We start from the raw sequence: 17558 nt of genomic DNA, 5'->3' as shown, positions 1-17558 counted from the left end.
TGTATAAACAGAATGCAATTATATATCTATTCTAATGAGGATGGTCATCATTTAGACCATTTATAGTTTGAGACTTATGAATGATTCTGTTATAAATGTTCCTGCACTGTCTCTTATCAATCCTTTATAATAATATATAGGGACTTCCCTGGTGATCAAGTGGTTAAGAATCGACTTCCACTTCACGGGGCACAGGTTTGGTCCCTGATTGAGGAATTAAGATCTGACATGCCATATATATATATATATATATATATATATATATATATACTTATATTCATATAAGTGTATATACATGTATATCTACTACTACTACAACACACACACACACACACACACACACATATAGTCTACGAACAAACATCACTCTGCATGTAACCCATTTTTGTAACACTCCCTCTGGCATGTACATAATAGAATTTCATTACTGGTTTAGATTTTATTTCTTTTTACTAATAATAGTTGGTAATTTGATATATCATTGTAAAGAAACTATTTGTCCTTTTTCCTTTATTATTGAGTTGTTCTATGTATATATAGAGTTTTTACAGTATAAGCATAATATATGAATACACATATATTCTTTGTATATTTTTATTCATTAGGAGTTTCTGATATACTCAGCATTTGGTGGTTATAAATGTTAGAAATGTTTTGTTCCATTCTCTTATTTAGTTTTCAATCTCTAATGTCTTTCAATTAATAGATGTTCTTCTTAAAGAAATTTTAATGATTTGCATCATCATGCAAAAAATATCTTACTTTTCAGATATTTTATTGCTCTACCTTTCACATTTAAATAAACAAACTGATTGGATTGATGCTTATTTTTACAAGATATGGAATAGGAGATAGGGGTTAGGAAATTGTGTCTGTGTGTTCCTGTGTGTGACTGTGTGCATGTAAATATAAAATTACTTCATCAAAAATTTTGAGATGACCATTTTAGAACCATTTAAGTTTATTGTCCCTCAAATTTACAGGATCCTAATTCTATTGGTGTGACATTATATTCATTGTTATTGTTCAGTCACTTAGTCATGTCCGATTCTTTGCAACCACATGAACTGCAGCATACCAGGCTTCCCTGTGTGTCACAGTCTCCCAGAGTTTTCTCAAACTCATGTCTATTGAATCAGTGATGCCATCCAACCATTTCATCCTCTGTCATCCCCTTCTCTTCTTGCCTTCAATCTTTGCCAACATCAGAGTTTTTTCCAGTGAGTCAGCACTTCATATCAGGTGGTCAAAATATTGGAGCTTCAGCTTCAGCATCAGTCCTTCCAGTGAATATTCAGTATTGATTTCCTTTAGGACTCACTGATTGGCTCACCTTGCTATTCAAGGGACACTCAAGAGTCTTCTCCAGCACCACAGTTCAGAAGCATCAATTCTTCGGCGCTCAGACTTTGTTATGTCTAACTCTCACATCCATACATGAGTACTGGAAAAATCATGTGATATGGGCTAAGTCCTTCCAGTCATGTCCAACTCTTTCTACCCTATGAACTGTAGCCTGCCAGTCTCCTCTGTCCATGCAATTCTCCAGACAAGAATATTGGAGTGGGTTGCCATGTCCTCCTCCAGGGGATCATCCTAACCCAAGAATCAGACCTGAGTTTCTTATGTCTCCTGCATTGGTAGGCAGGTTCTTTATCATTAGTATCACCACTTTGACTAGAGGAACACTTTGCTTTGTCAGCAAAGTGATGCCTCTGCTTTTTAATATGCTATCTAGGTTGGTCATAGCTTTTCTTCCAGGGACCAAGTGTCTTTTTATTTCTTGGCCAGGGACGGCAGAGCCTGGTGGGCTGCCCTCTATGGGTCACACAGAGTTGGACACAACTGAAGTGACTTAGTAGCAGCAGCGGCAGCAGCAGCAGTTACCATGCACAGTGATTTTGAAGCCCAAGAAAAAAAGTTCTATCACTGTTTCCATTGTTTCCCATCTATTTGCTATGAAGTAATGGGATCACATGCCATGTTCTTAATTTTTTGAATGTTGAGTTTTAAGCCAGCTGTTTCGCTCTCATCTTTCACCTTCTTCAAGAGGCTCATTAGTTCCTCTTAGGTTTCTGCCATAAGAGTGGTGTTATTTGCATATATAATGCTATTGATATTTCTCCCAGCAAACTTTATTCCAGCTTGTGCTTCATCCAGTTTAGTGTTTTGCAGGGTGTTAAATAAGCAAGATGACAATATACAGCCTGAGATACTCCTTCCCGAATTTTGAACTGCTCCGTTCTTTCATATCCAATTCTAACTGTTGTTTCCTGGCCTGCATACAGATTTCTCAGAAGACAGGTAAGGTGATCTGGTAGTCCCATTTCTTTAAGAATTTTTTTTACAGTTTTTTGTGACCCACACAGTCCAATGCTTTAGTGTAGTCATTGAAGCAGAATTTTAATCTTAAATAGACCTAACTTGATTATGTTTTATTACTACTTTTCAGTAATAATGTAGTTTAATTTATCGTATTTCATTCAAAAGCCTTTCATCCTTAAGCATGGAACTGGATGCGACATAGGCTATTTGCCTTCAATTTCAGAATAATTTTCTGAAATGAAACTGGAACATTCATATTATTTTCTGTGCTCCAGAAATGTGCTATCCAGACAGAGCCAACCAGCCACTTAACTGTGATAAGTGCAAAAGACATATTTCTCAATTTAACTACAAAGCTCATATAAAAAATTTAAAATATAATGTTAATAGTATCTTATATTAGTAATGATTGAAATAATTGTACTTGGGATCTATAGGGATAAACTATTATTAAAATTAATTTCATTTATTTTGTTATATTTTTTAAAGTGGCTACTAGAAAAGTTCAATTGTCATATGACATTTTTTTTCTTTGAATGTGGTTGTTCTACAGCATAATGAATCTTATTTTGCAATTTTCACAGACTTCAAAAATTCAGAAAATTCAGGATATGTGTACTTTTAGATAATTATATAACTATTTTTATAGTTATGCTTTTTCTTTATATTTATGTTATTTTATTAGTATATTTGCTTCCCTGGTGGCTCCACTGGTAAAGAACCTGCCTGCAATGTGGGAAATCTGGGTTTGATCCCTAGGTTGGGAAGATCCCCTGGAGAAAGGAATGGCTCCTCACTCCAGTGTGCTGTCCTGGAGAATTTGATGGACTGTATAGTACTTGGGGTCACAAAGTTTCGGACATGGCTGAGTGACTTTATGTTTTAGTATATTCATCCATTCTGCATTTATCTGTGATAATTTTGGTACATTATTTTTTAGTTTTTCCTAGCATAAAATTGTTGTTTTATTATACTTCATAATACTTTCATTGCATATAATCAAATATGCATATATAAATCACCATTTCAGTGCCCTTAATCTCAAGCAGATCTATTCTCTCACTTAATAAGAATTATGAAAAGATTGAGTTTAACTTTTATTTTTGTAAAAAATCTCATTTTTTAGTTGTAAATCAGGAATTGCAGATTTTTATTCTATTCTCCTTTTAGCAGCATATCTGCTCCATAAAAGGGTGAAGAAATCACCCTATTTTATTTTTCAAGTATTCTTCTGAAATACTGATTTTTCACAACTGTGATTTAATTTCTCTGTTTTCTCAGTTTCTTTGAGAAACATGTAAGTTTGTTTGGGATTTGCATATTGAGGTACTTTCAGAAATTAAGCAGATCCCTGTTCGAAAATGTAAGGCTTTGATTAAACAGGAAAGTGAAAATAGATATGTAGAGGCTTTACTTTCCTATCTAATTGAAGATCCACTAATTGTGAGCTTGAGGTTGACAGTTTTAGAATAAATGGCAGATTGTTTTCCCTTTTCTTTTTGTTAGTGTCAACTTGGTGCTGCTCAAAAGTAGTTAGCCTCCAATTAAAATAAATAAATTTATAATAATAATAAGAAAGTAGTTCTCTAACTAGAAATACAATTTCTTTACTAAGAAAACTTGCACATATTAAGTAAAAACTTTGGCTGATGTATAGTACTTAGTCTGTTGCATCCAAACCTAAAACTGCACACTAGAACATATGAACTATGTCCCTCTTTTCAATGCACACCTAAATTCTGTTGCTGGGAAAGATTGAGGGCAGGGGGCAGAAGTGGGAAACAGAGGATGGGATGGTTGGATGGCATCAACAATTCACTGGACATGAGTTTGAGCAAGGAGATCAAACCAGACCATCTTAAAGGAAATCAATCCTGAATATTCACCAGAAGGACTGATCCTGAAGCTGAAGTTCCAATACATTGGTTACCTGACACAAAGAGTCAATTCATTAGAAAAAACCCTGATGCTGGGAAAGTTTGAAGGCAGAAGGAAAAGCGGATGACAGAAGACAAAATGGCTGGATGGCACCATTGGCTCAATTGATATGAGTTTGAGCAAGCTACAGGAGACAGTGAAGGACAGGGAAGCCAGGCATGTTCCAGTCCAAGGGATTGCAAAGATTTGGACATGACTGAGTGACTGAACAACAAATGGGCCTGCAAAGATTCAGACAAGACTTAGTGCCTGGACAACAAATACAGAATATGATTTGGGTTCTAAGAAGCAAGTTTGAAACCGAGGTTGGTAAGATCCCCAGGAGAAGGACATGGCAACTCACTGCAATATTCCTGTCTAGAGAATCCTATGGACAGAGAAGCCTGGTGGGTTATGGTCTACAGGGTCACAAAGAATTGGACACAACTGAAGTGACTCAGCATGTGTGCATGCACACCCTCTACACAGCTTCTCAGGTACCTCAGTGGTAAACAATTTAATTGCCAATGCAGGAGATACCAGTTCTTGATAAGAATTACTAAAAGATTGGATTTAATTTTTAATTTTTTAAAACAACTAATTTTGATCTATGAATCATAAATTGTAGATTTTTATTGCATTCTCCTTCTAGCAGTATCTCTGCTCCATATAAGGGTGAATAAATCACCCTATTTTTCAAGTCTTCTTTTGAAATAGTGACTTTTCACAACTGTGATTTTACTTCTCTGTTTTATCAGTTTCTTTGAGAAATGTGTAAGTTTTTTTATATAAATTTATTTATTTTATTTGGAGGTTAATTACTTTACAATATTGTATTGGTTTTGCCATACATCAACATGAATCCACAACAGGTATACACGTGTTCTCCATCCTGAACCCCCCTCCCTCCTCCTTCCCCATACCATCCCTCTGGGTCATCCCAGTGCACCAGCCCTAAGCAACCAGTATCATGTATCTGGGATTTGCATGTTGAGGTGAGTTCAGAGATTAAACAGATTCCTGTTTGAACCTTTAAGGTTCGGGAAGATTCCCTGGAGAAGGAAATAGCAACCCATTCCAGTATTCTTGCCTGGAAAATTCCATGGACAGAGGAGCCTCGTGGACAATAGTCCATGGGGTCACAAACAGGCATGACATCGAGACTCAACAACAACAACAGTCTCCACACACACTAACACAGCATTTTAGACACCATCCTAATTTCTATTTCCTGCTACTTCAAAGTTGAAAATTCAGTTCAGTTCAGTCACTCAGTTGTGTACGACTCTTTGCGATCCCATGAATCACAGCACACCAGGCCTCCCTGTCCATCACCAACTCCCGGAGTTCACTCAGACTCAGGTCCATCGAGTCAGTGATGCCATCCAGCCATCTCAGCCTCTGTCATCCCCTTCTCCTCCTGCCCACAATCCCTCCCAGCATCAGAGTCTTTTCCAATGAGTCAACTCTTCGCATGAGGTGGCCAAAGTACTGGAGTTTCAACTTCAGCATCATTCCCTCCAAAGAAATCCCAGGGCTGATCTCCTTCACAATGGACTAGTTGGATTGGGAGACTATTTATTTTAAGGGCTTCCCAGGTAGCACTAGTGGTAAAGAATCCATCTGCCAATTCAGGAGATATCAGAAATGTGGGTTTGATCCCTGGGTTGGGATGCTACCCTGGAGAAGGGAATAGCAGCCTACTCCAATATTCTTGCCTAGAGAATTCCAATGAACAGAGGAGCCTGGTGGGCTACAGTTCACATTTTCACAAAGAGGCAGACATGATTGAAGTGACTTAGCACTCATCCCTTTGTTCCTGTGTGACTTATTTTGTTCTTGGCATGCCTCATGTATCTTTGTGTCCTTCTCTAATGCAGTCTTGCACTTTGTGCTTCCTAAAGACACTACTCAGTTTCTGATGAATGACACAGGAATAGGTGTATTTACTGACTACCTTCCCTGTGCCTCAGTTACCTCACCAATAATGGATGCCTCAGTCAGTTCAGCCTGCTCTAACAAAAATACCATAGACTGGGTAGTTAAACACAACAGGAATTTATTTCTCACAGTTCTGGAGACTGAAAGTCCAAGATCAGTGAATGGACATGGTGAGTTCTGGTGAAGGTCCTCTTCCAGTTTGCAGACTGCCAACTCTTCTTGATATCCTCACATGGTGCACAACAGAGAGAGGAAGAAAATTCTCTGTGAATTTTATAAATCACTAACCACACTCGTGAGGTCTCCGTTGTCATGAGCACATCTAATCCCAATTGCGTTCCAAGACCCTACCTCTTAATAGTATCACATTAGGGTAGCATTGTGTGTGTGTGTGCTCAGTTGTGTCTGACTTTTTGTGAAGCTATGGGGATCCTATGGAGCCCACCAGGCTTCGCTGTCCATGGGCTGTCATTTCTTCCTCCAGGACATCTTCTCTACCCAGGCATCAAATTTATATCTCCTGAGTGTCCTGCATTGGCAGGTGGATTCTTTATCACTGTACCACCTGGGAAGCCCATTAGGGTAAGGTATCAGCATATAAATTTGAATGTTGGGGGCATAAACATTTAGTCTATAATAAATAAGCATAATGGCAATGTTTGTATCACAAAATTTCTATAATAATAACTAATAAAGTGTATTTTAAAAACTGTCTGTTTTTATCAAGGAAATTCAAGCAAAGAACACAACCATTCTCAGGCATTTACATATAGCTTTTTCCATGAAACAGAAGTACCGTGTTTCAAGAAATGTCATAGACCTCAAAGTGTAAAATAATTACTTTCTAGATTTTTAGAGCAAAATAATACAGATACTTGCTATAAAGGAAAATGTTAAAGATTCAGCTCATTGTTGTGGGTTCAATCCTTGTTGTGGGGATTTGAGTAGAAGTTCAGAGTAGTGAGAGGCACATTTCAGGAATTTAACAAGGCTAATAACTCTTAAAATGTCATGCAATACATGGTTGAAACTGAGTTAATAACATGAGAAAAAGAGTATTTAAATGGTATTTTTAAAGCATACATAAAGTGAATAACTTAAATCTATTTTATATTTATCTGAAACACTTAAATATCATCTTTCAATAGACTTTCAACATGTATGAATGTTAAATGTTTGCATCAAATATCCTTTCTTATTTTGAAGCAATCCTTCACTGTGACAAAGTTTTAAAGCTGTAATCAAACATAAGTCAACAAGTTAGCTATCTTTCTTCAGTTCTCTTATTTACTGTTTATTTCACTTTTCTTGTTCTTGAGCAGAGCTCCTAGCAAGCATTTCTTTTGCTTCCCATAAGAATGAAAGGAAAATTATTCTTCTATTTTGTTATGTCTTTGTGTTGCCTATCCTTAGAGTATAATAGCTTTATTCTTGCATGAAAGTAGACTAAAATGAATTAACATGAATAAAATGTTCAACTAACTGCTGTGCATTATTTTCTCCAGAGTTACTTTAGAAATTTTCAACACTTCATTAGAGGATTGACCAAAGGAACTTAATGAAGTAATAATAAAGCATAGCAGTATAAAACGATCTTCCACATATTGTGATTTTTTTGGATATATGCACCTTATTAGAATAGCAGAAACTAGTTTGCTCTTAGAAACCCCTTATCATTGGCATTAAATAAAATATACTTGAGATTAATTTAATAGGATTTCTTCTTAATATCCTAGTTTAAATTATTTTGGTTATGTGTGTTATATGTGCATGGTTATATGTATATTTTCATCAATCTAAAATGAAAATATACATCACCTGCTTTTGCATCTACCCACCAAAAATTTTTTTTTCATTAAACAGGTTTTTTTTAATGCTCCATAGTTAGATTTAAAGGGGTTTATTTTCACATGGAAACTCATGAAAACACTTTAATACATTGAAGAAACAGAAAGAGAACCCATTTATTCTAGGCTCTAACAATGCATGCCCATAAATAGTCATAGTTTATTTTTTTTTCTTAATAGTGGTCCCCAATATTTTCAATATATCTATTATTATACTTATGTGCAGACAATCTATAGTATATCTATCTTTTTTATGTATTTACCATATTACCAAAAGCAGTAAATAGCAACTGAAATATTCTACAAACTCTGTTTTCCAACTTTTTCTGCTATAGCAGTTGAATAAGCATGTATCTCAAGTCCTTTCAAGATCCCAAAAAATAAAGTCAGCCACTTTTTCCACTTTTTCCCCATCTATTTGCCATGAAGTGATGGGATCAAAAGCCATGATCTTAGTTTTTTGAATGTTGAGCTTTAAGCCAACTTTTTCACTCTGCTCTTTCACTTTCATCAAAAGGCTCTGTAAGTTTTTCTTCATTTTCTGCCATAAGGGTGGTGTCGTCTGCATATCTGAGGTTATTGATATTTCTCCTGGCAATCTTGATTCCAGCTTGTGCTTCTTCCAGCCCAGCATTTCTCATGATGTACTCTGCATAGAAGTTAAATAAGCAGGGTGACAATATATAGCCTTGACATACTCCTTTTCCTATTTGGAGCCAGTCTGTTGTTCCATGTCCAGTTCTAACTGTTGCTTCCTGACCTGCATACAGATTTCTCAAGAGTCAGGTCAGGTGGTCTGATATTCCCATCTCTTGATAAATTTTTCCAAGTAGAGACTCAGGGATTCAACCTCATGAAACATTTTAGGTGTACCAGCTGGCACACATGGCTTCCAGGTGGCCCATACAGGAAAGGTGAGAGATGGAAAGGCTTTGACCTGAACTGAATACCTCAAATTTCTGCTGGAATCTCATTGGCTAGAGCACATACAGCAGGTGAAGATGGCTTTAGATTATAGGAAACCTTTGGAATAATAGTTTGACTTACTGTCTCCACCACATTGACTCCCAAATCGTGGCTGTTTCTAGTGAGATTTCAGCTGACAATCTGGTTGACTCCCTCCTCAACACTTCTGGCCACTTTTGGTTCTGTGCCTTCATGCCCTTTATCTGTATTTACAGAACTAATCTAGTAGGTATATATTGTGGTTAAGTATAATAGGGTTAGGTAGAATGCATCCATTTTTATTACTTATCCACCATTAACTAAGTGACTGTGTGACATGTTGTAAGTTGCTTAACATCTGGTAAACCTAGTTTTTTAAGTTAAAATTCAATATAAAACTAGATAATAATGACATTTTATAAATTCTAAGTTTGTCTTAAAGATTTTCTAAAATACACACATAAGAGGGAGTATCATTCAAACAAAATCTTACCATAATGTTAATTAAAATTGATGTCTTAAATGTAATCATCTGTCATTCCTTATAATTATTAATAAGATAATATGTTCATACATTACAACATTGAGGAATTTATATTCATTCTTGTTCTTGCAATCAAAATAATTACTCAGGTACTACTGCCCTGAAATTAGAAATTGAGTTATTTTATTATAATAATGTCAATAGTGTGGTCATTCAGCATTTTATGCTGCTTTATGCCTTTATATTTCAGAATTGAGCACAGAATTCAAACTTCAAATCAATGATCAATTAATTGATATCATATCTTCTAAGTGAGGTTTTGCTTTGGTTGCCTTTTTTTTTTTTTTTTTCTCTTTTGGTTTCTATACTGTTGCTAAATAACAACTTTTTGTGGCTGTTTCTTGATACTCTTGTTCACATAATAATGGATTTTATAAAAATTTTTTTTTCAATGAATATGTTATATAATTGTTGGCCTTGGGTTATATAATATCTGGTTGACAAAGTTGAGAACTTGAAGTATAAATTTTTAAAATTTCAGTAGAAAATTTCTGGAGACAAGTTATGTCCTTTTTAATAGGACTTCAAATGTTTCTCTATTCATCTCTTCCAAGCAAGTGTGAATTGTCTAAAGACTCATTCATTACCCATTACCCAATAGGAAATAAAAGAATAATTTTTGCTTTTGAAATACCAGGTTAAACAGTTATGGCAAAGGATGTCAGGCCAGTACTGCAGGTACCTTTTATTGCCACTGCTACTGCTACACCACTTCAGCCATGTCCAACTCTGTGCGACCCCATAGAAGGCAGCCTACTAGGCTCCTCTGTCCCTGGGATTCTCCAGGCAAGAATACTGGAGTGGGTTGCCATTTCCTTCTCCAATTCATGAAAGTGAAAAGTGAAAGTAAAGTTACTCAGTCATGCCTGACTCTTAGCGACCCCATGGACTGCAGCCTACCAGGCTCCTCTGTCCATGGGATTTTCCAGGCAAGAGTACTGGAGTGGGTTGCCATTGCCTTCTCCGTTATTGCCACTAGGAGGTGCTTAATAATAATGTGCCACAAGGAATCCAACAAAGGCATCTCAACTTTGCAATGAAACAGGTGTTTGTTTATCCAGTTTCATGAAATTTACAGTTAAACTGCCAGACTTGGGCCTTACCATGGCTACATTATTTGTTCTTTTTGCATGATCTTAGGGTAGGCACTAGAGGAAGGCAGTTGCCTTTCCTAAGGCACAGGCTTTAGGGAGTGCTCACTCATGTTGCATCCAATGCCCAGTATGCAGACACAACTCTGCTATTGATAGCCATTATACAATATAAACATGATCATGGACAATACACAATATAAATTATTGTGGACACAAAACCAGTAAAAATAAATCTGAAGGAAAAAAATCATATGATATACACCCTCCAATCTTAACTGAATTAAAAAAGAAGTTGACTACCAAAAAAAATTATGAGAAAACTCTAAATATTTGGAAATAAAACATATTTATAAAATAACCTGAGTCAAGAAGAAACTAAAATTGAATACAGATATACACAGCACATGAAATTTTGCAAAGTACAGGTAAATGTTTGCAAGGACATCTATCATTCTAAATCCCTACATTAAAAAAGAAAAAAATAATCTTAAATCAATATTAAAGTTTCTACTTTAAATAACTGGAGAAAGAAGAGCAACTGAACCTAAAACACACAAAATAGTGAAACAATAAGATTTATGCAAAAATCATTATAACTGATAAGAAAAAAATGATGGGGAAAAAACACTTTTTTTCTTTTTAGAAAAATAAAATTGACGTGGCTTCAGCTGGACTGACCAAGAAATAAACAAGGTAAGGCAAATATTAACAAAATCATAATTTAACATGGAGACATAAATAATTATGATTAAAAATTAAAAGCATTATAAGGAGATACTATGAGCACCATGAGGCCAAGAAATTAGACTATTTAAATGAAATGGGTGAATTTGGAAAGATGTAAATTACTAAAATTGTCTCAAGAGGAAATAGAAAATGGATGCCAACTTGCCAAATAGTTAATAAAAATCCTTTCAAAATGTACAAAAAGTAGAAGAGAAAGGGAGACTTTTGAACACATGTTATGAGGCAAGAAGAGGTGGCAAGACTTCATGACCAAGATAATCACGATGGTATGATCACTCACCTAGAGCCGGACATGCTGGAATGTGAAGTCAACTGGGCCTTAGAAAGCATCACTATGAACAAAGCTAGTGAAGGTGATGGAATTCCAATTAAGCTATTTCAAACCCTGAAAGATGATGCTGTAAGTGCTGCACTCAATATGCCAGCAAATTTGGAAAACTCAGCAGTGGCCACAGGACTGGAAAAGATCAGTTTTCATTCCAATTCCAAAGAAAGACAATGCCAAAGAATGCTCAAAATACTGCACAATTGCACTCATCTCACACACTAGTAGAGTAATGCTCAAAATCCTCCAAGCCAGGCTTCAGCAATACATGAACTGTGAACTTCCAGTTGTTCAAGCTGCTTTTAGAAAAGGCAGAGGAACAAGAGATCAAATTGCCAACATCCTCTGGATCATGGAAAAAGCAAGAGAATTCCAGAAAAAAATATATTTCTGCTTTATTGACTACGCCAAAGCCTTTGACTGTGTGGATCACAATAAACTGTGGAAAATTCTGAAAGAGATGGGAATACCAGACTACCTGACCTGCCTCTTGAGAAACCTATATGCAGGTCAGGAAGCAACAGTTAGAACTGGACATGGAACAACAGACTCGTTCCAAACAGGAAAAGGAGTATGTCAAGGCTATATAATGTCTCCCAGCTTATTTAACTTCTATGCAGAGTACATCATGAGAAATGCTGGGCTGGAAGAAGTACAGGCTGGAATCGAGATTGCTGGGAAAAATATCAATAACCTCAGATATGCAGATGACACCACCCTTATGGCAGAAAGTGAAGAGGGACTAAAAAGCTTCTTGATGAAAGTGAAGGAGCAGAGTGAAAAAGTTGCCTTAAAGCTCAACTTTCAGAAAACTAAGATCATGACATCTGGTCTTATCACTTCATGGGAAATAGATGGGGAAACAGTGGCTGACTTTTTTTTTTGGCGGTGGGGGGGAGCTCGAAAATCACTGCAGATGGTGATTGCAGCCATGAAATTAAAAGACGCTTACTCTTTGGAAGGAAAGTTATGACAAACCTAGATAGCATATACAAAAGCAGAGACATTATTTTGCCAAAAAAGGTCCGTCTAGTCAAGTCTATGGTTTTTCCAGTGGTCATGTATGGATATGAGAGTTGTACTGTGAAGAAAGCTGAATGCTGAAGAATCGCTGCTTTTGAACTGTTGTGTTGAAGAAGACTCTTGAGAGTACTTTGGACTGCAAGGAGGTCCAACCAGTCCATTCAAAAGGATATCAGTCCTGGGTGTTCTTTGGAAGGAATGAATGCTGAAGCTGAAACTCCAGTACTTTGGCCACCTCATGCGAAGAGTTGACTCATTGGAAAAGACTCTGATGCTGGGAGGGATTGGGGGCAGGAGGAGAAGGGGATGACACAGGATGAGATGGCTGGATGGCATCACCGACTCGATGGACATGAGTTTGAGTGAACTCTGGGAGTTGGTTATGGACAGGGAGGCCTGGTGTGTTGTGATTCATGGGGTTGCAAAGAGTCAGACACGACTGAGCAACTGAACTGAACTGAACTACCCTTATACAAATGGCAGGCAAAAACACAATACAAAGATTCATTATGGAATATACACTGAAAACCCTCAACAAAATATGAGCACAACATAAAAAGCATGTTTTTGTTACAAAGTGGAAAAATTACAAAGTGGAATTTTTTTTTTCCCAGGAATGCAAAACCGATTTAACATCTAAAAAGTATGAATGTAATACACCGTATCACTAGAATGAAGAACAAACCACACAAAACCAGGGCAAAAACCATCAATAAAATCCAACACACATTCATTATAAAAACTCTAAAATAGCTTAGAAAGAGAACAAAATTCTCTCAATCTGATATAAAACATCTGAGAACATTGTGTAGGTAGCAACATGAGTCTGAGTAAACTCCGGGAGTTGGTGATGGACAGGGAGGCCTGGTGTGCTGCGATTCATGGGGTCGCAAAGACTCAGACACGACTGAGCGACTGAACTGAACTGAACTGAATGAAGTGATACTGGCATATTTTCCCTCTAGAACAAGAACACGACAGGGATAGCCACTTTCACTATCTCGTCAAGGTTGAACAGGATTCTCCAGGCCTGGATAGAGAGAAAAGAAATATGAAAAACACACAGATTGAAAAGTAAGAAGTACAACTACCTTTATTAACAGATGTCATAAGCTCATATATATAAATCCTTAAGAAATGCAGAAGAGAACTACCGGACTAGTGACTGAGTTTATAAAGTTTCAAGGATACAAGACAAAATGCAAATATTAATTGTATTTTAATATACCACCAACAAAATTTTGAATATAAAAGTAAAAAACTATTTTTTTCATATTTAATAATGTTTATTAAACATTTTTTCATATTTAATAATGTTTATTGAACATTTTTTCATATTTAATAATGTTTATTGAACATTTTTCATATTTAATAATGTTTATTAAACATTTTTTCATATTTAATAATGTTTATTAAACATAATAAAATATTTTCTAATAGTATTAACATGATAAAATAATTACATATAAATTTAACTAAATAAATGGAAGAATTTAACTGAAAATGATATAACATTGGAAAAGAAAAGAAAGAATATCTAAACAAATAGCGAGATATTGTGAATTCATTGATTGGAATTTCATATTGTTGAGATGGTAATTATTCCTAGTTTAGAGTATTGATTCATTGCCATCCCTGTCAATAGTCCAGCAAGATTTTCTGAAGAAATTGACGAGCTTATATGAAACTTTATACAGGATTGAAAAAAAAAAAGAAAAGACAAAGTTTGCTGACTACCAAAATTTACATAGGCTTGTGAGAAAGAATGAGAACTCTATATTGACAGAAGTCAACTGATGTTTATGATCAATTGATTTTTCACGTTAGTGAAAAAAAAATTAAATACAAAAAGAATAGTTAAAAAAATCTCGACTATTATACCAACATGTAATGCATCATATTGATACATATATATTAAATAACACATTTTTCATATATATAGATTATGTCCTTATATCAACTTAATGCAAAAAGAAGACTCAATGAAATTTAGCTCAAAATTATGTGTTAAAATGATAAAAAGTTCTGATAAATCATAAGAAAAAAATCTTTACACTATTGGTTAGATAAAGTGTTTAGATATAATAACAAAACCATTATATATAAAAGAAAAGTTGCAAATTGGACTTAATAAAATGAAAGAAAAAATGTTAATTTAGATTTAATTTTTCATATCCAAAAGTTGTTAAATGAGAATAAGAAAAGTCTGTGGGGTCTACATGGATGCACCTACAGCACTCGGCATGTGAGTATATAGCTCAGACTTAAATATTCTTCATGTGATGAGGGAGAACAGCGTTGGGTCCCTGGGTAGGGAAGATCCACTGGAGAAGGTAATGGCAACCCACTCCAATATTCTTGCCTGGAAAATCCCATGCAGTGAAGATCCTGGCAGGCTACAGTCCATGGGGTTGCAAAGTGTGGGACATGACCTAGTGACTAACACTTTCACTTTTATGAAAACTCAATGCAAGAGAAGAAAAGCATATTTGCAAGTCACACATATAATAACAGAACTGTATTCAGAATATGAAAAGAGTACTCACTACTCAATAAGAAAACTCATAGCACAATTTAAAAGCTATACATGTATGAAGAGAAATGTCATTATAAAATATATACAAATGACTAATAAATGAGAAAATATTAAAAATCTTTATTCTCATGGCAATACACATTGAATTGAGATACTATTTCACATCCACTAGAATAGGTGTAAGAAAACGGACAGTATTAAATGTTGGCAAGAATGTGAAGCAATAGGAATTCCGTACATTGCTGGTGTTAAGGTAAAATGGCACATCTACATTGCAGTACTATTTGAGAATTTTTTTTTAAGTTACTTATAAAAGTACAATGAAAGTGAAAGTCACACAGTCGTGTCTAACTCTTTGCGACCCCATGGACTATACAGTCTATGGCATTACCCCAAGCCAGAATGCTGGAGTTGGTAGCCGTTCTCTTCTCTAGGGCATCTTCCCAACCCAGGGCTAGAACCCAGGTCTCTCACACTGCAGGTGGATTCTTTACCAGCTGAGCCACAATTGCAATATAAATCAGCAATTTCACTGCTAGATATCTATGCAAAAGCTATGAAAAATATATGTATCCACCCAAATAATCATGAATGTATTAGTAACTCATAAAAGTTAGTTGCTAAGAGAATAGATCTTAAATGTTCTCATCATGAGAAAAAATATAAAATAAAAAGCAGTGACTGTGTGTAGTAATGAATGTTAACTAGACTTACAGTGGTGATCCTCTCACAATATATACATATACTGAATCATGATGTTATACAACTGAGACTAATATAATGTTATGTCAGTTGTATCTCAATAAAAATGTTAAAAGTGGAAACAACCCAAATGTTTGCCAACTTCTGAATGAATAATGCTGTTGTTGCTCAGTCACTCAGTTGTGCTTTACTCTCTTGGTGATTCCATGAACTGCAGCACACCAGACTTCCCTTCACTCTCTCCCAAAGTTTGCTCAAACTCATGTCCATTGAGTCAATGATTCCGTCCACCATCTCAACCTCTGTCGTCCCCTTCTTCTCTTGCTCTCAATCTTTTCCAGCATCAGCGTCTCTTCCAATGAGTCGGCTCTTCACATCAGATGGCCAAAGTATTGGAGCTGATATATGCATGAAAAGTCCTCAAAAACTGTATTCTAAGCAAAAGAAACCAATCACAAATGACAATATATAGTAGCATTCTATTTCTATGGTTGCAGAAATTGAATGTGTAGAGACAGGTTAATGGTTGCCTGAGGCTGGAATTGGAGTTGGAGACAAAGAGCTCTGTTTTGGTAATGGAGATGAGCTAAAATAGGATCCTGCTGGTGACTCAATAGCTGTATACACTTGCTAAAGTTATTGGATTATCTATTTGCAATGCCTGAATTCCATGAGGCATAAATTATATCATGATAAATGTGTTTAAGAAGATTTTGTGAACTCTAGAGACTTTCTTTGTTAAGTTTTGCTACATGTCTATGTTCATAGTTTCTTTATTTCTGTATGTGTGTGTGTGATCTTTTAAAGTCTATTCTGTGAGAAGTCACTGGAATTTTGTATTTCTCAGTCTTGTTGGAAAGGAGCAATTAGTCAAAATTAAAACTCAGCATGCATCTGGGAATGCCCAAAAGGATTCCTCAGTCAAAACTGTGAAACTGATGTCAACAAGTGTTGAACAAAGCCATGTCAGAATGGTACTCAATGCATTGATATTATAAAGATAAATATGAATCTAACAAACAAAGAAATGGTTTTAAAATATATTTCAACATTACTAAACTGTTTGAAGAGTATGAATAAATTTCTAATTAATGTAATTTTTAAACTCAAGAACATCAGAAAATCTACTTAACTTGGATTTGTTCATTTTTCCCATTTTAAATATAAACCACAACCTCAAAAACACAAGTCAGTTTCATTTTATATTATTCTGACAGAATCCTCCCTATGAACATTGTGCTTTCATTTTTAGTTATTTAAAAATATTTTCTTCATTATTTGGTTATTTTATATTGTTGTATATATTTTAACATTTCAATTTAATATTCAATTAAGACCAGAAAGTGATTTAGGAGTTCCCACAAATGACTAACTTCATTTTGGTAAAATTCATATATGAATTAATAATATGAATTCATATTCATATCTTAAGAACTGCCTTATTCACACGTGCAGTGGTTGATCCTGGCTGTTCAGTAGGCCCTCAGCCAGAACTATGAGCCAGAACCATAAATATAACTCCTCTGTATGGCTTGGCTTTATCCTAGCATGATGGCTGGGGTCTAACCATCCTCAGATAACTAGACACTGTATGGCCTTTTTAAACCTAATC

At 35.4% G+C, this 17558-nt stretch overlaps 1 protein-coding gene across 1 annotated transcript in view; it reads left to right on the top strand.

Annotated features, from left to right (window-relative positions):
* The window catches only part of EYS (eyes shut homolog), a 183665-nt gene extending 166764 nt beyond the window's left edge, over positions 1–16901 (top strand). The window contains 1 exon segment of the mRNA XM_070796607.1: positions 16754–16901. Within this exon segment, the coding sequence (XP_070652708.1) occupies positions 16754–16901 (148 nt within the window).
* Positions 16902–17558: the final 657 nt, after the last annotated feature.

This window comes from Bos indicus, chromosome 9, assembly GCF_029378745.1.
Source record: "Bos indicus isolate NIAB-ARS_2022 breed Sahiwal x Tharparkar chromosome 9, NIAB-ARS_B.indTharparkar_mat_pri_1.0, whole genome shotgun sequence".
Classification (NCBI taxonomy): domain Eukaryota; kingdom Metazoa; phylum Chordata; class Mammalia; order Artiodactyla; family Bovidae; genus Bos; species Bos indicus.
Note: the sequence above shows the minus strand (reverse complement) of the source record. Positions and strands in the feature narration are given on the sequence as shown.